Genomic DNA, 20,774 nt, shown 5'->3' on the forward strand with positions numbered 1-20,774 from the left:
AACCATAAAAATAAGACTACCATGTAACACTGACAGGATGCATGCTATGTACTTGCTAAGGTGCTAAACACCTTACCTGCAACCATACCAACTGATCCTCACAGCAGCTCTATGAAGTAGGATCAATTACTATACCTACTTCAGGGATGAGAAATAATGCTAAAAGATGACTAAGTAGCCAACCGTAGGAAGCAGAGCTAGCAAATGACTGAGTCCATTTTATGCCAATCCTATCCTTTAAACAATAGGCTATACCTTCTCCACAAATATTTACAACAAAAGCCCAGACCTCACCTTTGACTGAAAAAGGTGTATCTAATACTTTCCTAACAGCTGTTTGGATGCCCCAAAAGTACCTCGCATTAACACATCAAAAACCACAATCATGACCATAATGGCCAAACTAAAGTGGTCCAACCTCAGCAAATGAGCCAGAAACCTGAACATCACCCATGACATTCTCATCCACCCTCCATATCCAAACTATTACCTTACCAAATCCTTTTTTTTTTTTTTGGCATCCTAAATCTGTCTCTACAACATCTACCTCTGTCCATCTCCAACACTATCAACCTAGCCCAGTCCAAGCTATACTACCTTCTCTCACCTCAAATGCTGATACAGCCTAACTTACCTAGGGTCATTCATTCTGGTTTTTCCCAGTCTACTCTGTTTTGCAACCAAAATGCTTTTTCCCCTTGTTGAGATTATGCTTTTAAAATACCAATCTGACCATTTCACAGATTATGGACTCAGGACCAAAGCTTTAAGTCAATCTTTTATTTCAGGTTCTGAAGCATTAGAAATGCAGACTGATGATAGCTGGGTTTGAGTCACAGAGGTAAAGCCAATTTTCAATGACAGTCAAGAATGACACCACACACGGGAACAGAAGCAAACAGAGAGGATGACAGAGAGGACAATACCTGAGAGGTTTTGAACACTTGGCTCTAAGTTATTCCTCAGGTGGAGCTGAATCATAAATTTGCCAAGTTTCAAGGTATTCTTCTTGTTACACTGTGATACCCCAGGATGCCTCCAATGAAATCCTTTTTTTCTTAAGTAGTTCAGACTGAGTTTCTAGCTTGCAGCCAAGAGTCTTAGCTAAGAACAACGAAAGAAAAAAACCTTAGAAGAGCCAAGAAGACACACTTAGAAAAAAGGGACATGCCTACAAGGCAAAAATAAAACAAATTCGACATAAAGTAAAAATACCTTTGGCCAAAAATATATAAGTAAGTTCAATGTTTGTAAACTCATGTACCTCCTTTAAAAGGTGTTACATAAAACACTGTAGGGTAAGAGCCATGTTTTCTTTTATGTTCTACAAAACATCACAGCTTACTGTAAAGCTAACTGCCAAACAAAAACAAAAAAAATTAGAAGTATAACTACACAATAACGTAAATCATAAAGTTGCATATTTGGAAACCCATTCCCTCTGGGAACAGTTATACGTGTGTTTGTGTAAAGAAATGGTCTTTTTCGGAGGACTGGGAAAGATGGCGGAGGGGTAGGGGACCCTATTTCAACTGGTCCCCGGAATTGAGATGGATATCTACCAGACCACTCTGAGCACCCACAAAACCAGCCTGAGATGTAAGAAGATCCGGATCTCTACAAACAGAATATTGCAGGCGGTTGGTTTCAAGGTACGAAGCCGGGAGCCGTGATTCCACGGGCAGGTATCAGAGGATAAACGGCAGCGGGAGGGAGCCTGGCATGGGGATCCTACACCGCCGGTGAGCGACAGCCTTGCTCGCTGGGGATGGGGCACAGACTCGCAGACCAGTAGCAGCGGGGAAAGGACTTTAGGGCAGCCCGGGGGGGAGAAACCTGGAGCAGCGGGGTCGCGCGAGTGATCTGGGGGCAGCTGGCGGTTTTAGAAGCATAAAGGGCAGAGACACGCTCCCACCTGGAGGCAGGACTGGGGCGCTGCGGAGGGGCACACAACCCAGGAACCCGCAGTTTATAGCAGCACGGACAGAAACGGAGACAGTGTGGCCTGGAGAGCTCACTGAAGAACAGACTGCGATCTCTCTGCTCTGAGGCAGAGGAATGGAAATGGTCTCTTCTGCTCTGACTCGCGGAAGGGACACAGAAAGCCGCCAGAGAACAAAAGCCCCCAAAACTGATTCCCGCTGAGCCCATCCCCCGCCACAGGGGGGCAGGGCAACTCCACCCAAACAGGGTTGTCTGAGTAACAGCGCGGCAGGCCCCTCCCCCAGAAGACAACTGGGAAAACAAGAGGCCAGCAACCCTAAGGTCCCAAGAAAACAGGTGCATCGTGCTTGGGTTCTGGTCAATAATCTGGACTCTATACATTCCCTCAAACACCCATCAACAGAATGACTAGGAGGAGGAGCCCCCAAAATAGAAAAGACTCAGAGATTATGACTTACACAGCAGATTTACAAACGGATGCAAATATAACCAAGATGTCGAAGATGGAATTCAGGCTAGCAATTATGAAGACAATGGCTAGAATAGAGAAATCAATTAATGGCAACACAGAGTCTCCAAGGGCAGAAATGAAAGCTGAATTGGCAGAACTTAAAAAATGCTATCAATGAGATCCAATCCAATCTAGATAATCTAACAACTAGGGTAACTGAGGCAGAAGAACGAATAAGCGACCTGGAAGACAATATAATAGATAAAAAGGGAAAAGAGGAAGCCAGGGTAAAAGAACTCAGAATCCATGAAAATAGAATCAGAGAAATAAGTGACACCATGAAGCGTTCCAATGTCAGAATAATTGGAATCCCAGAGGGAGTGGGGAGAGAGAGAGGACTAGAAGATGTATTTGAGCAAATCGTAGCTGAGAACTTCCCTAATCTGGGGAATGAAACAAACATTCACGTCCTAGAGGCAGAGAGGATCCCTTCCAAGATCAAGGAAAACAGGCCAACACCCCGGCATGTAATAGTAAAACTTGCTAATCTTAGAACCAAGGAAACCATCTTAAGGGCAGTCAGGGGGAAGAGATTCCTTATGTACAGAGAAAGGAACATTAGAATAATGTCACACCTATCCACAGAGACCTGGCAAGCCAGAAAGGCCTGACAAGACATATTCAGGGTACTAAATGAGAAGAACACGCACCCAGGAATACTTTATCCGGGAGGCTTTCATTTAGAATGGATGGAGAGATGCAGAGCTTCCACGACCGGCAGAAACTCAAAGAATATGTGACCACTAAGCCGGCCCTGCAAGAAATATTAAGGGGGGTTCTATAAAAGAAGAAAGACCCCAAGAGTGATATACAACAGATATTTACAGGGACAATCTATAAAACCAACGTCTTCACAGGCAACCTGATGACAATTAATTCATATCTTTCAATAATCACTCTCAACGTGAATGGCTTAAATGCTCCCATAAAACGGCACAGGGTTGCAGATTGGATAAAAAGACAGGACCCATCCATATGCTGCCTACAAGAGACTCATTTTGAACCTAAAGATACATGCAGACTGAAAGTGAAAGGATGGAGATCCATCTTCCATGCCAGCGGACCTCAAAAGAAAGCTGGGGTAGCAATTCTTATATCAGACAAATTAGATTTTAAACTAAAGTCTGTAATGAGAGACACAGAAGGACACTATATCATTCTTAAAGGGTCTAACCAACAAGAAGATCTAACAATTGTAAATATCGATGCCCCCAACATGGGGGTAGCCATCTACATAAGCCAACTGTTAACCAAAATAAAGAGTCATATTGATAACAATACATTAATTGTAGGAGACCTCAATACTCCACTCTCGGCAATGGACAGATCATCTAAGCAGAAAATCAACAAGGAAACAAGAGCTTTGAATGATACACTGGATCAGATGGACCTCATAGATATTTACAGAACATTCCACTCTAAAACAACAGAATACTCATTCTTCTCGAGCGCACATGGAACTTTCTCCAGAATAGACAACATACTGGGTCACAAATCAGGTGTCAACCAATACCAAAAGATTGAGATTATTCCCTGCATATTCTCAGACCACAATGCTTTAAAACTGGAACTCAATCACAAGAAAAAATTTGGCAGAAATTCAAACACTTGGAAGCTAAAGACCACTCTGCTCAAGAATGTTTGGGTCAACCAGGAAATCAAAAAAGAACTTAAACAATTCATGGAAATCAATGAGAACGAAAACACATTGGTCCAAAACCTATGGGATACTGCAAAGGCGGTCCTAAGGGGGAAATACATAGCCAAACAAGCCTCACTCAAAAAAATAGAAAAATCCCGAATTCACCAGCTAACTCTACACCTTAAAGAACTAGAGAAAAAGCAACAAACAATGCCTAAGCCACGCATTAGAAGAGAAATAATTAAAATTAAAGCAGAGATCAATGAATTAGAAACCAGAAACACAGTTGATCAGATCAAGGAAACTAGAAGTTGGTTCTTTCAAAGAATTAATAAGATCGATAAACCACTGGCCAGACTTATCCAAAAGAAAAGAGAAAGGACTCAAATTAATAAAATTATGAATGAAAGGGGAAAGATCATGAGTAACACCAAGGAAATAGAAACAATTATTAGAAATTATTATCAACAACTATATGCCAATAAACTGAGCAATCTGGATGAAATGGAGGCCTTCCTGGAAACCTATAAGCTGCCAAGACTGAAACAGGAAGAAATGGACAACCTGAACAGGCCAATAACCAGTAACGAGATTGAAGCAGTGATCAAAAACCTCCCAAAAAACAAGAGTCCAGGGCCTGATAGACTCCCTGGGGAATTCTACCAAGCAGTCAAAGAAGAAATAATACCTATTCTACTGAAGCTGTTTCAAAAAATAGAAACAGAAGGAAAACTTCCAAACTCATTCTATGAGGTCAGCATTACCTTAATCCCCAAACCAGGCAAAGACCCCATCAAAAAGGAGAATTTCAGACCGATATCCCTGATGAATATGGATTCCAAAATCCTCAACAAAATCCTAGCTAATAGGATCCAACAATACATTAAAAGGATCACGCACCACGACCAAGTGGGATTTATCCCCGGGATGCAAGGGTGGTTCAACATTCACAAATCAATCAATGTGATAGAACACATTAATAAGAGGAGGGAAAAGAACCATATGGTCCTCTCAATTGCAGAAAAAGCATTTGACAAAATACAACATCCTTTCCTGATTAAAACTCTTCAGAGTATAGGAATAGAGGGAACATTCCTTAAGTTCATAAAATCCATCTATGAAAAACCCACAGCGAATATCATCCTCAATGGGGAAAAGCTGAGAGCCTTTCCCTTAAGATCAGGAACACGTCAAGGATGCCCACTCTCGCCACTATTGTTCAACACAGTACTAGAAGTCCTAGCAACAGCAATCAGACAACAAAAAGAAATAAAAGGTATTCAAATTGGCAAAGAAGAAGTCAAACTCTCTCTTTTCGCAGACGACATACTTTATGTGGAAAACCCAAAAGACGCCACCCCCAAATTACTAGAACTCATACAGCAATTCAGTAATGTGGCAGGATACAAAACCAATGCACAGAAATCAGTTGCTTTCTTATACACTAACAACGCAACTGTAGAAAGAGAAATTAGAGAAACGATTCCATTTACAATAGCACCAAAAACCGTAAGATACCGTGGAATAAACCTAACCAAAGAGGTAAAGGATCTATACTCTAGGAACTACACAACACTCATGAAAGAAATTGAAGAAGACACAAAAAGATGGAAAAATATTCCATGCTCATGGATCGGAAGAATAAACACTGTTAAAATGTCTATGTTACCCAGAGCAATCTATACCTTCAATGCCAACCCGATCAAAATTCCAATGTCATTTTTCAAAGTGCTGGAACAAACAATCCTAAAATTTGTATGGAATCAGAAAAGACCCCGAATCACCAAGGAAATGCTGAAAAAGAAAAACAAAGCTGGGGGCATCACATTGCCCGATTTCAAGCTATATTACAAAGCTGTGATCACCAAGACAGCACGGTACTGGCACAAAAACAGACATATAGACCAATGGAACAGAACATAGAACCCAGATATGGACTCTCAACTCTATGGTCAACTCATCTTTGACAAAGCAGGAAAAAACATGCAATGGAAAAAAGACAGTCTCTTCAACAAATGGTGCTGGGAATGCAGAAGAATGAAACTCGACCATTCTCTAACACCATTCACAAAGATAAACTCAAGTGGATGAAAGACCTCAATGTGAGACAGGAATCCATCAAAATCCTAGAGGAGAACATAGGCAGTAACCTCTTTGACATCGCCCACAACAACTTCTTTCAAGATACATCTCCAAAAGCTAGTGAAACAAAAGCAAAAATGAACTTTTGGGACTTCATCAAGATAAAAAGCTTCTGCACAGCAAAGGAAACAGTCAACAAAACAAAGAGGCAACCCACAGAATGGGAGAAGATATTTGCAAACGACACTACAGATAAAGGGCTGGTATCCAAGATCTATAAAGAACTTCTCAAACTCAACACCCAAAAAACAAGTAAGTCAAAAAGTGGGCAGAAGATATGAAAAGACACTTCTCTGAAGACATACAAATGGCTAACAGACACATGAAAAAATGTTCATCATCATTAGCCATCAGGGAAATTCAAATCAAAACCCCATTGAGATACCACCTTACACCAGTTAGAATGGCAAAAATGGACAAGGCAAGAAACAACAAATGTTGGAGAGGTTGTGGAGAAAGGGGAACCCTCTTACACTGTTGGTGGGAATGCAAGTTGGTACAGCCACTTTGGAAAACAGTGGGGAGGTGCCTCAAAAATTTAAAAATAGAGCTACCCTATGACCCAGCAATTGCACTACTATTTACCCCAAAGACACAGATGTAGTGGAAAGAAGGGCCATATGCACCCCAATGTTCATAGCAGCAATGTCCACAATAGCCAAACTGTGGAAAAGAGCAGAGATGTTCTTCAACAGATGAATGGATAAAGAAGATATGGTCCATACATACAATGGAATATTCCTCAGCCATGAGAAAGGATGAACACCCAACTTTTACATCCACATGGATGGGACTGGAGGAGATTATGCTAAGTGAAATAAGTCAAGCAGAGAAAGTCAATTATCATATGGTTTCATTTATTTGTCGAACATAAGGAATAGCATGGAGGACACTAGGAGAAGGAAGGGAAAAAAGGGGGAGGGGAATTGGAGGGAAAGATGAACCATCAGAGACTATGGACTCTCAGAAACAAACTGAGGGTTCTAGAGGGGAGGGGGATGGGGGGATGGCTTAGCCCGGTGATGGGTATTAAGGAGGGCATGTACTGCATGGAGCACTGGGTGTTAACGAAAACAATGGATCGTGGATCACCACATCAAAAACTAATGAGGTATTGTATGGTGACTAACATAATGTAATAAAATTTTTTAAAAAATGGTCTTTTTCTAGTAATACTTTACAGTTACTATTCTATTTGCTGGTTGTAATTTGCATTGTCAGGTATTATAAACTCACCTTGCTCATAGCCAAATATTTTAAGTATTACATAAGTATACTGAAAAGTAGTGTAACCATGGAAAGAAAAAAATTAGCTGTGAAAACTACAGATTATATCCTCCATAAACACTTTTTCTGTTGCCATCTGGTGGTTCATGTATTAAATCAACACTCACACTCATTGTATATAAGGGTTTGGTCCACAAAATAAAAATCTCCTATTCTTCTTCCACCACATGTAACACCTAGGACGAAGGCAAACAGAACCAACCTTCACTTTGAAAATTCACAAAGTGAATAAACCACAAAGACACAAATTTAAGGATCACACCAAAGAACCCACAGAAACTACAACTTCTGGAAATGATCATCCTTATCTAAGCAGATAGGTATAACCTATGTGATATAAGCTATGAAAATCCCTCCTTACCTGAAATCTTTTTCCAAACTAGTTGTCTACTTGGGTTGCTAAAATTCCCACCACCAATTACTCTTAATAAGGACAACTATTGGGGCATCTGGGTGGCTCAGTTGGTTGAGCATCCGACTCTTGATTTAGGCTCAGGTCATGATCTCAGGGTCGTGAGATGGAGCCCACGTTGGGCTCTGTGCTGGATGAGGGACTTCTGTTTAAGATTCTCTCCCCCTCTCTCCCTCCGCCCCGCCCCACCACCCATGGGCTCTATAAACAAATACATAAATACATACACACATAAAGGCAACCACGGGCACTCCTCTTTGAGTAGCCATAGCCATTCTTTGGTTACCTCCCTATATTTTTTTCTTGAAAAGATCATTCATTTTTATAAAATCAAGCTTACATATCTGACAGCTTCCAAACCTCTCCTGATAAGGAATCATGTCTAGAATACAGAAGAGAATTCTGAAAGGGAGAAGAAGCAACAGAACATCGCACCAAAGGTTAACTTTATCTACGTAATAATATGGGCCCACAAGTCTAGCCCATTCTCTACAGCCCATATCGCCAGAGGCTGGCCTTGTCAGTTAAAACATACTTAGCAAAGCCAAAAACAGTGCAGAAACTATAGTCTTAGCCCATGTTCAACAAGCTAATCTCCAAAGATCAGTAAATAGATTTACATGAGTGACACATGTCAAGAAATTGGATTATTTAATTGATAGCTGTTATCTTCACTAGACATTGTATATCAACAGAGTGCTAGCTAAGCCTGTTAAGAGTGAAAAATAGTTCTTGTGTTAATTTTGAGGGCCTTTTGATTTACTAAAAGTCCCTAAGGAATACAATTAACCAACATAACATTAGGCTGAGCACAGAAACATCAACAAACACCACCTACCAATCTCTTTAAATTACTGACGGTCACTGTCCTATAAATATTCTCATATCTATCACTATTTCATATCTTTTTAAATTTCTCTCTGCATTAATTACCTCCAGATTTCAATTACTCTTGCCCTTTCTTCTTCCAGCCATTTAAATAAATAAGCATTTCATATTTTTAAGGAAATTTATTTCTCCAAACTGCAGGCTTACACTGATAAATTATGGCACTAATTCATTTTACAGAACCTAAAGTTTTGAACATGAACCATTTTCAGGCTAGAGTAAATACATCATGTGCTAGACGGCAGGAGAAATACTGTACTGCATCTTAGTTGTCTTTGATATTGTAAATACCCTGGAAAAAGTACAATGAAGAGAATTAGGTTCCAAGAGCTAAGACATATGGAGTTACAGAATCCCCAGATAGGACACACACTTACAGAGTCTAGTAAAGGGCAGAAAGGATATGACAACATACAGAAGATCAGAGAATCAGAACAGAATGATTTTAAAGCTCTAGTCTAACCCCATCCTTTCACAGATGAGAAAACAGACCCAGAGAGGCTAACAGATTTACTCCTACTGCAAGTTAGTTACAGAGTGAAATAAAAACCAGGTCTACTGATACTTAGACCATCGCCTTTTCTATTCACCACATCCATGTTTCTAGGAAAGCTTTACAAAAGTATTCTCATTCCCACAAGACTGTGGGGGCAGGAGGCAGGCTAAGGCTTTAGAGCTGCCTGTCAAGAGGCCAGACCACCTAAATACTAGAATAACAAATATATAAATATCTAGGGTTTCCTAGAGCAGTGCTCCTATAACATCATTTATTCATTTTATATTTGGATATACCAAGAATAGCGTTAATACAATGAATCTCTAAGACTAATAATATATTTCTCCAGAAGAGGTCTCAGATATGGGATCGATAAGTGGCAGGTAAGTAGCTGTCTAATTCTGACAGATTTTTGCATTTCAAAAATTCACTAAAAAACTTAGGACTAATTTCTATGTGCTAATACAAAAGGATGGCAGAGGAATGGGTACCATATTCTCTGTCCCCCAGTTGACAAAATACATTGGTCAGGACCATGTGTACAAACGTTTATGCCTTTTTTATCAAAGGAGATTTACAAACATAGGGGAAAATTTAAGAAAGTAACTTATAGGGCGCCTGGGTGGCTCAGTTGGTTAGGCGACTGCCTTCGGCTTGAGTCATGATCCTGGAGTCCTGGGATCGAGTCCCACATCGGGCTCCCGGCTCAGCGGGGAGCCTGCTTCTCCCTCTGACCCTTTCCCCTCTCATGCTGTTTCTCTCTCTCTCTCTCTCTCTCAAATAAATAAAATCTTTAAAAAAAAAAAAGTAACATAGGCATGTTGGAGCCTAATTATAATAAAAAACTATACAAATGAAAATGTTCACATTAAGTAGAAATGTATCATCACTTAGAATATTTAACCAAATAAAAAAACATCTTCACATTTAAAAAATAATTCTACTTTAACTCCTCTTTATACTATACCTTTCAACCTGATTTTTATTTCCCTACCTCAGCTTTACTCACCTTCCATGGATTTGGACTTCAAGAGTCTACTTCTTAAAACTACAGCTTTTAGGGACACCTGCCTGGCTCAGGTGGAAGGTTTGTTAAGAGCATGCAACTCTTGATCTCGAGGTTGTAAGTTCAAGCCCAACGATGGGTATAGAAATTAAAAATATTTAAAAAAAAAACGCTACAGCTTTTATTACTTCTTGCAGAAATTTAAGCTGTGACCTAGTCAAAACCAGTTTGTTTTCCTACTCACTCTGGGTCTTTCATTCTGTAGATTCAGTCAACCAACATGACTAGTCTCTGATCTAGGGGACACCTAGAGGACGGCCCCAAGTTCATGTCTCTAAACAAAAAAATATGCAAGGGCTCTAAAGAGTGGAAATAATATAAAGGCAACTGGTAGGTAGAATTTAATAACATCTTGATTCCATTTAATTACCTAACTTGTCAGAGTTCCACTTTGTTTTACCCCAATATTTAAGGACACAAGAAACTTCCTAGCTAGGTATAATCCCAGTAAGTAGCTAAACTTAACCATGTTTACATAAAAGGCATCCTGAAGCAAACTAACAAAAATTCTGTACATTACAAACCCCACCTCTTTATTTGCATTTAAAGGACTTAAATTCATGTACTTGAATGCAGATAAAAGAATTTTCCAACTATTCCTCAAAGAAATGGTTGGTACACTCCCAGTGGTCAATTCTGGGGTGTTCAAATCTGCCAACAGACTGCCACAACCTATTCTCAGTTGGAATTTGAAAATTACAGTACAAAAAAAGATTCTTTATGAAGAAAAACTCCAAAATGGCAACATTTTATTAAGGGAGAGGAAGGGGTATATGGAGGGGGTTATGCATATTTCCTCTTCTCTCTTCCAAATTACCCAATGGAATTTAACAATGACAACAGTAAATAAGGTAACCTGAAATTTGAGGTCCAGTAACAACACAGTATTTAAAAAACATCAACTACCATCTTCCCTTGATATTGATCTGATTGCTCTCCCTTCCCATAGAAAGCTCCAGGCTACATGGAAGGCAGTCCAGCCTAGTGGTTACATAGACTGTGGATTAAGCAGCCTGCTTTCCATTTTGGCTCCATCACTATGAGCCTCAGGACCTCAAGCCAATTAGTTAACAGCTCTGTGCCTCAGTTTCCCCACAGGTAAAAGGAATACAAAATGCTACCTACCTCTCAGGGGTTGTTGTGAAGAGTAAATGAGCCTACTTATAAAGCACTTAGTGCTTGGCACATAAGAAGGGTTCAATAAAGGTTAGCTACAGGTGGCTATACATAAGGCTGCATAGAGGGTGATAATTGCTTATTACTGGATTTACAAGACAGTTACCAACCAAGTGGCCAGTTGCCATCTGTTAAACATGCAGTGTTCTAATAAAATTTAATCAGTGAGTATCTGAGCACTTAGTGTAGCACTCTCTATGAAGACTCTCCAGTAAAGCAGGTAGTCTGGAACTCAAGTTCCAGATAAAACTCGAATCACAAAGTTGTGAGAGAAAGGGGGTCCAAGAGGAATAGGGGAAACCAAATGCTTCTGGGGTAAGAAAAGCATAAGGCCCCAAAAGGAAGCTAGATTTGCAGCAAACCCAATTAGCACAGTTTTGTGACTTCTCCAGCAAACCAGTGGCAGAGAAGCCTAATTAGTAGACCCTACCCAAGGCTGGGAATTGGCCTGAGAAAAGTGATCCAGGTACGGGTCCAGGTAAGCATCCAGACAACATGAAATCAGACTAATGATGACAGAGAATTGAGCGAGATAATGGGATTGGCCAACAAGGATAAAACCAGAGCACAAAGATACAAGCATCACCCATGGAGTTTTAAATGCACAACTTCACGCTCCACAGATCCTCCAGGTCAGAGGTGAAGGCCAGATGACTGTATTTTTAAAATCTCACTGGTGATTCTGATGCATACCGCACACTAGCACAAAGTAGGAACCCAACAGTAGGAAGAAACATTAAGTGATTAAAAGCTGGTTAAGTCAGGGAGAAACTTCAAAGCTTGAGATCACAAACATGGAGCAAGTTTAAATGAAAGGTTCAAAGCGTATAAAAAGGTCACTGGAATTTGGGGGGCAGTGGAGTACTATAAAACCACACGGCCAGCAACAAGGTTCAAAGGGAAAATGCATCATGTGGTCTCATTTCAAGGGTTAGAGCAATGGTTCTCAAACTTGACTGAACATTAGGATCATCTGAGGAGTTTTTAAATCCGATGCCCAGGTCAAACCTCAAATTCTGGAAATGAGATCCAGGCTTCTATATGGTTTAAAGCTCCTCCGTGGGGGCGCCTGGGTGGCTCAGTTGGTTAAGCGACTGCCTTCAGCTCAGGTCATGATCTCAGGGTCCCTGGGATCAAGCCCCGCATCGGGCTCCCTGCTCCGCGGGAAGCCTGCTTCTTCCTCTGACCCTCCCCCTGCTTGTGTTCCCTCTCTCGCTCTCTCTCTCTGTCAATTAAATAAATAAATAAAATCTTTAAAAAAAAAAATAAATAAATAAAGCTCCTCCGTGACTCCAGTGCGTACCCAGTTGGGAGAAACATGGAGCCAGAGAGGCTCCAGGAAAGCAGCAGGTAACTGGAATGAAGAAAGACATAAGGCATTCTAACTTAGTGTCCTCAACCCCTGGTGTGTATCAAAATCGCCTGGAAAGCAAGCTGTGGTTCTACAGGATCACCAAATTTCCCCAGGTAATTCTGATACGCACCAAAGTTCAAGAAGCATCGATCTAAGTGGTGATAACTCCAAAGGAGAAACTGAGAACTATGAACAACCCCAAAGCAGTAACTGAGGAGAGAGCATTTCTATCCCTCTCAGCCTGATAAATATAAACTGTTGGCACAGGAGGCTATACTGAACGTAGTAGGCTATACTAAACATTACCAGGATCAACAAGCCTATCAAAGATCTAGCAATAAAACTAGGGCATCACAGACTAAACGTATATGATACTTATGACCCAACCATCGTTCACCCCAGAAGGCATCCTCCCAAAACACCCAGGTCTGGGGACATCTGGCTGGCCTCCGTCTGTGTAGCATGCAAGCAACTCAATCTCGGGTCGTGAGATCAAGACCCACATTCGGAGTGGAGCCTACTTAAATAAACTCACTCAGATCTGGCTCCTGGACATATATGTCCCCAAAACATATTAAAGTTATATTTGGAAGATCCGAACCTGGTATTTCTCGTAATGGCCAATTATGTAACTTGGGCTATGTAACTATATGTAACTTTTACTAGTCAATGTCGCACTTTTCTCCCAAAATATCATGACCAAGCCTAACCACATGAGATAGCATTAGAAGACAAAGAGAAATTAGGAAATGCTTCACCTAGCGACACAATAATATGGTACTTATGACTAGTTCCAGCCTGGTGTTAAGCATTCCATTTAGAATGTTACATTTTATCTGATAAGGTTCAAGAGAACGTATTCGCTTGCATATGACCAACTCATCATCCCATCAGAAATCTCTACAGCAGCACCGGAATTTTCATTTTCAAGATACATGAGCTTTTGTCAAATGGTGACATCTCCCCAGTAATATGAATTTTCAATATGATATAAAAAATGATGGATATATTACACATCTCACAGAGCACAAAGAACAGAAGCCTGTCAATGAATTTAAAATTGGTGACAACCCGTGCGAAATTTTACACTAAAAGACCTGCACGCTTTCACAAACCATATAAATGTAAAACAGGTACCCATGTTTTCACTTGCAGCAAGGAATAAAATATTCCTTCCTGACAAAGTTTAACTGTTGCCTTAGTGCAGTTTAATTATGTATTTTCATTAGCATTACAGCTGTAAAAATACGACACATTATACAGCCTTCAGAGTGCAACTGAGAACTTGAAATCCTTATAATATACCTAAGAACAAGACCACCAGATTCCCCACCACCACCGCCGTGTGAACTTATGCACAAATCTTCCAATGTACAAATGTACAGGGCTTACTGCAGAGTGCAAGTCACTGCTTTAAAAAAAAAAAAAAAGGAAAGGAAAATAATAAACACCACCTCCATTTTAAAAGTCAGCCCTCAGTGATTTAGATTTCTTCGTCCGAACCTGGCTTCTCTAGCAATCTACAGATCCCATTTTACAAAACGACTTAATAAACGCTTTTCTACCAAAGTCAGTCATTAGGCAAAAAGAAACGCGCGCGCGCGCACACACGGTGAAATGAAAATTTTCCTAGCAATGGAAGAGTTAACCAGACGTACGGCAATTTGTTTTCACGCAGCAAAACAGGAAAGCAGGTGTGAGGAGAGCCTCGGGGAGGGGGCGGGGAGGACCACGGTCGAGACGACAGTAGGTCAGCATCAGCAGGAGAACCGCGAGCGAGCTGTTGCACTACCCGGGGACAGCTGTGAGTTCACGCCTTGCAGACGTGATTACCTCCCAACTGTGACACGTCCCTCCACGTACATCGCCGCCGCTGGACACTGCGCACCGCTAATTTAAGTTTAGAGCGCCCATCGCCGTCAGTGCCGGCTCCTTCCAGAGACAGGAGTGTGTCCGTCCCCCCCCCCCCCGGCCCCGGCCACGCCGCGAAGAACACCCAAGCCCGCTTTCCCAGAGCTGCCAAAAGCAGCAGGGGTGCGCTAACCCGAGTTAGAGACCTCCCCCGAAGGAGGCACCTACTCATGCCTGCATTTGTGCTGTCTGCTTTCAGACCAGCCAACTTCGGCGGAGAGGGATGCTGCTGGCCAGTGGGTTTTTCACAGGACCCAGACTGAGGCGGGAAGCTCCCCGTGCAGCCGGTCCTCCGCGCCGCCGCAAGCTGCGCTCCCCATTAGCGCCCCCGCCCCGCCCCGCTGCGCTCTCGCCGGGAGCCCGGGAGGGGGGCAAAGCCGCGGGCACCCAAAGTTTTGCCCGCGGCGGTCTGCACTCCGCCCCCCGCCCCCCGCGCGCGCGCGCGCCCCGGACTCGGGCAGCCGGCCGTGCGGGATCGGGACCCGGGCAGGGTCTGCGGGGCTCTGTCGCTCGGCGGATCCGAGGTCCGGCGGAGATGCCGGCCGGCCGCCCGCGGGGGGCGCCGGGCTCCGACGAGCGGTCGACTCCCAACTCGGGCGGCGGGGGGCCGCACGGCTCCGCTCCCGCCGGCGACAGAGCCCCGCAGGGCGCGTCTGGCGGGCAAGCGCTCGGCTGCCCGGCCCGCTGCGGCAAAGCCCCGCCGCCCGCCCCGCGGGCCCGACGGCTCGGGCGCGCCCCGGCCCCCGCGCGCCCCGGCCCCCGCGCGCCCCGGCCCCGCGCCCCGGCCCCGCGCCTACCTTGAGCCAGCGCCCGGAGCAAGTGCAGCTGCAGCGCCAGGAGCGCCCACCATCCGCGCCGCCGGCCCGCGCTCAACTTTGTCGCCGGCCGCCCGCCGCGCTCCCCCGCGTCCCGGCCGGGGCTCTCGGGCGCCGCGCCGGCTCCCCGGGGCCGCCGCCGCCGCCGCCGCCGCCGCTCGGGGCCGGGGGAGGACCCCCGAGGCCGCCCCGGGCCCGCCGCGCCGCCGCTGCCCCGGGCCATGCTGAGGAGGAGCTGCCGCCGCCCGCGCCCGGCCTCGGGCCCCGCGGGCGGGCGGACGGGCGGGCGGTGGCCGCGGGCCGAGCCGCCAGGTGCGGGGGCCGGGGGCGGCGGAGGGGCGCGGCGGAGGAGAAGTTGTCAGCGGGGGAAATTCCCGTCACGCCGCCCCGAACGCCCCCGCCGCCGGAGCGCCCCGGCAGCGCCACGTCTCCCGGAGGGTCCAGCGGGCGCTGAAGAGGAGACGCCGCCGCCGCCGCCCCCGCCCGGCGCTGAGGAGAAAGTGCGCCCGCCCGCGCGCCGGCGCTCGCCCTCCGCCGCCGCCGCGCCCCATTCACAGCCCGGCCGCACGCGCCGCCCGCCCGCGCCCGCCGCCGCCGCTGATTGGCCGCGGGGAGGCGGCTCGCGGGCCTCGCGCCCCGCCCCCACGCCCTCGCCTGTTTTCAAACTCGCCGCGCCCGCCCGCCTGGAATTTCGCGCCGGGCCTCGGGCTCGCCTCGGCGGCTTCCCGCGCCGGCTGCGCCCCCTAGGGACGCGCGGCGAGCACTGCAGGCCGGCGGCGTCTCCGCAAGCGCTCGGCCGACCGCTCGGGCGGGGGCGGTGCGGGCCGCAGGGGTGGGGGCCAGGGCGGCGCCGGCCTCGCCCTCCTCGGGACGTGCGGACGCGCAGGTGGGCTGGCGCACGTGCGGCAGAGGAGCAGGTCGGCTGGGCCGCAGAGCAGCTGGCCCGTGCAGGTGGGCGCGCCCTTCCCGGCGCCCCCAGCCGGCCCCCCCCCCACCCCCTCCGGGATCCGCTCGCTCCGGCCAGAGGGTGGGTGTTCGAGTGTTTAAGCGCCAAGTTACTGTGATTGCAAACCAGAAACAAGCGCGATCGGGTTTCCAATTCTTAACAACAAAAGGCACCACTGGGTGTAGACCCGCCGCCTGTTGCCAGGAGTGGACGCTGGCTTTGGAGAGGCGTCCAAGGTCATGTGTGGGCTGCGGGAACCACGGTGCCGGCCGCTTCCCGCCGAGGGGAGGGCCGGTCTCTGGGAAGGGTCTCCTAGGGGAAGGGGCCCTCACAGGGAGGATCTCTTAGGGAGAAGGTCTCTTAGGGGGAGGGTCTGCTAGCGGGAAGGGTCCCCTCGGGAGAAGTTCTCCCAGCGGAGAAGGGTCCCTTGGGAGCCAGGGTCTCCTAGCGCCAGGCCTGGGGAGCCCGCGGAAGGGGCGTGGGGCGGGGCGCGCAAGCTCAGCCGCATGTGGTAAGCATTAGCAGAGTTTATGGGGTGAACTAAGAGCTCCGGAGGCTGGGAGGCCAGTATTTTTGTGGGAGGAGGCCTGGAAGGTGACACACAGTCTGATGCTGTTGGCAGTTGGCCTGGAGGAGCCTGGGGGCATGTGATGACTGAGATCATGTAAGTGGTGATGGCAGCGGGACAGGGCGTGCGCCTCGCTCGGGGCTGGACCCCCAAGACACACTGGGTGCAGGTTTGCTGTGATTGTTCGGTTTATTGCCCCAGGCGAGGGAGAGGAGAGCCACGTCTCAGTTCCTGCTGCCAGAGCACCTACTGGGCACTACCCACCCTTATTAAGTCTCAACAATGACCGTGTGAAGGAAAGATGGCGAAACTGAGGCCCAAGGACAGTAGCCAAATAGAGGAGGTGGATTCTGACCTAGATCCGTTCCCAGGGCTCTGCCCCCTTCCCACGCCATGCAGGGAGGGCCAGAAAAGTGAGAAGCACTAGTGGGCACTTCCTGATACAGCACAGACGCACCCTTTGGGTACGTTGTCCCTGAGGACAGGTGGATGAGACTGGGAGGGGGGCGTGTCTACTTTTATTTTCCATTGCAACAGCCCCGCGTCCTTTCTAACCTCCGGGGCTCTACGAGAGCCTAGGAGAGAAACGGTATCTACTGTGCTCTGAACACTTACTGTGGGCCAGCCCTGGGCAGGTACATCATGGCACTAATCCCCACCATCCCCCTGTGTGAGAGGGGCTGTCACTGGTACAGTTGGGGACACTAAGGCTAAAAGAGGTGACGCTGCTTTGCTCAGAGATGGGGGTGAGGGGTAAGAGTGGAGCTGAGGGCTTTGAGGTCCTCGTCTTTCTAGTTGTGAAATCTGGGCAAATTGCTGACTCTAAATTCCCGTAAGAAGTTAGAAATAATTCCCATCTCACAGGGTTGTCGCAAGGGAATGAGATAATTCACACTCAATAAACGCTGGTTTCCTGTTCCTCATACCAACTGGGCAGTGCTGTCCCAAACTACCCTTGAGTCCAGTCCGTATTTAACCTTTTCTTTTCAAATAGAAACACATGCCCATCATTTTCCTTGCAAATAGCAAGCTGTGCCCATATGCTTTTACAGCATAGGCATGAATATGGCAGAGGCAACTTCTTGATTTCAGGACACTCAAAAAATGTCCAGAGCCTCTTTTGCTACAATTTGTTTTGCATGTCAGAGACAGTGTTGTGGAAACTTGTTTGGAAGTTAGAAAGCCTAAGCCAGTATACCATAGGCTGTAAGAGGGGCAGTGATATCACTTCTACTCCAAAATCTCCTCCAATTTTTTATTCCAGTATCATCCTGGGTCAGTGAGGCTCGAACATCGCCTCATCTTACAGTTGAAGGCACTAAACTAGAGAAGTTTAACATACACAAAGTAACCCCGTTAAAGCCAGAGTAGGAATCTAGCTCTCCTGAGTGCTATTCTAACATTTTTTTTGCCCCCAACTAGACTATGTTGCCTTTTACATGACTCATTAGATTACTGTCTTCAGGGATGTGTTTAGACTGTAGCTATTCTTTCTGAAAAAAATAATACAGAGAAACTCCTTTACAATGCTCAGAAGAGGACTAGTCAGCACAGAGCTAGGCTATTTCTGCCTATAACGGCCAATTAATATCTCCATTTAATTTTATCCAGCCTAAAAAGTTCTCAAGAAGAGAACACTTCATCCTTGTATACTTACCTTTAAAAATCTATAGGCACAAATATAAAAAAATAATAAAATTAAAATCTTTAGCCATATATTCTAAAAGACCATGAGATGGAGGGATTTTACTCCATGAGAGCGGACTTGCTTTTCTTTTAAAAATGAGCTGCGGCTGTCTCCTACTTTTCAGAGCAAAAAGTTAGGATTTCCCATGCTTAATTAGAGAGAGAGAGAGAGAGAGGAGTTTTCAAACAAGTGATCATTTAAGTGAAGTTAGAACTGTAACTGAGGCCACCAGTGTCTTCCCCATTGTCATAACCTAAAACCTCGCTACTGCAGGTTTGGTCTACTGGCCCTCAGTCTCACCTGGTAGCTAATTCGAAACATAGCATCTCGGGCCCTTGCAGGACCTACTGAACCTGAATCTACATTTTAATGAGGTCTCCAAGTAAAGTTTGAGAATCACTCCATATCTCCTGAGAATTGAATAAACATGAATACAGTTCTCTTCCTCTCTGTCTTTATTTTTTCTTTTGCTTCATTCTCTTTTTTTCCTCATAGGAAAAAAAAGATGGAATTGTGATTTTATTTTTTTATTTTAAAAGGAAAATATGCAGCTTCATAGAACACCAACAGACTCAACTGTATACAAATTAAAAACCAAGGACATCTGTATGGCACTGTGGAAAAAAAAGAGAAACAAGCAACAAACTGGAGCAAGTATTAATCTCTCTACATATAGTTTTGTAAGTCAGTAAGAAAAATAGGTGAATAATTCCTATAAAAAGAGGGGCAAAGAACTGAACAGACAAGTCAGGAAGAAATACAAAGGGGAAAAAAAAATGTGTTTGAAGAGTGCCCAAAGAAAGTCATCCAAGAAATGAAAAATTAAAGTAACAGAGCTTATAAAAAATTTTAAAGCACTGATAAGTGCAAGTGTTGGTGAGAGTATGTGGAAATGGACACTCATACTATATTGGTGGAAATATACATTCACAGCCTTTCTGGAGGGAAACCTGCAATTCGTAGCTAAACTTTAAATACAAATTGTCTTTGATCTAGCCATTCCACCTCACAAATGCACAGAGAGGTATGTCCAAGGTTGTCCACTGCAGGATTGCTAATAACAGCAAAAAAAACAGGAAGCAATCTAAATGCCCATCCAGGAAGGTTAAGTACAATATGGTACATCCACACAATAAAACTTCCTATGACGGTTAATGAAGTAGAATTAGAAGTATGGATGCAGAAATGCCCACTGTATTCAGTTAAGTTTTTTCTTATAACGTTATAGAGAAGTATATATAGAATAGTCCCCCTTTATGTTAATTTTATTTTTTTCTGTAAGGATGCATGCCAAACTTTAATAAAATGTCCTTCAGGGGACATGGAATTGCATGCCTTTCTGTACTTTTTAAATATTCGAATGTGAATTGTAGTTTATGATCAAAAATAAGCTAATAGAGCTTATTTTTTAAAAGCAAGTGGTGATAAGCCTAAGTCATTTCTTACCCATAAGAAATGTCCCTTACGGGAGCTCGGTGGTTCTTCTGAGAAAAATATTCCCCAGTCCTATTAGAGGACAAGTTGCAGCATGAACTTGTCCTCAAGGGGATGGCGTGCCCTTCCACGTGCAAATCAAGGCAATGGTCGTGGGGATTCCTTGCATCTGGTTTCCACAGTCTTCTCCTGATGGGAGGTCTACCCTCTCTTCATGCCTAAAATAGCCTCGTCCTCTTTGAGGACAACGATAGAAGACAGAGAAAGAAGAAAATATGAGCTACCTCTTCCTCAGCTTTGCCTGACCACCCACCGATGAACCTGTGCCCCTTGCCCATCCCCCCAACCTCCCTTTGAGAAAGACTGGAGAGCCCTCCCCTGTCCAAAGCCCAGCCTTCCCTTCACAAGTTGTCCCCAGGGGTCTTCGGGATCCTGAGCTATTGATTACGGATCCTTGCAGATCTCCCGTTCTACAGAAAAGATACTTCCCTTAAG

The 20,774-nt window shown here is 45.2% G+C and overlaps 1 protein-coding gene across 1 annotated transcript in view; it reads right to left on the minus strand.

Moving 5' to 3' along the window:
* SDK1 (sidekick cell adhesion molecule 1) overlaps positions 1 to 15,867 on the minus strand; it is an 876,702-nt gene extending 860,835 nt beyond the window's left edge. The window contains exon 1 of the mRNA XM_088017186.1: positions 15,627 to 15,867. Within this exon, the coding sequence (XP_087873312.1) occupies positions 15,627 to 15,867 (241 nt within the window). The remainder of the gene's footprint in view (positions 1 to 15,626) is intronic.
* Positions 15,868 to 20,774: the final 4,907 nt, after the last annotated feature.

Source organism: Eumetopias jubatus, unplaced genomic scaffold, assembly GCF_037043125.1.
Source record: "Eumetopias jubatus isolate StellerSeaLion01/CBP00866 unplaced genomic scaffold, mEumJub1_p1.0 scaffold_12, whole genome shotgun sequence".
Classification (NCBI taxonomy): domain Eukaryota; kingdom Metazoa; phylum Chordata; class Mammalia; order Carnivora; family Otariidae; genus Eumetopias; species Eumetopias jubatus.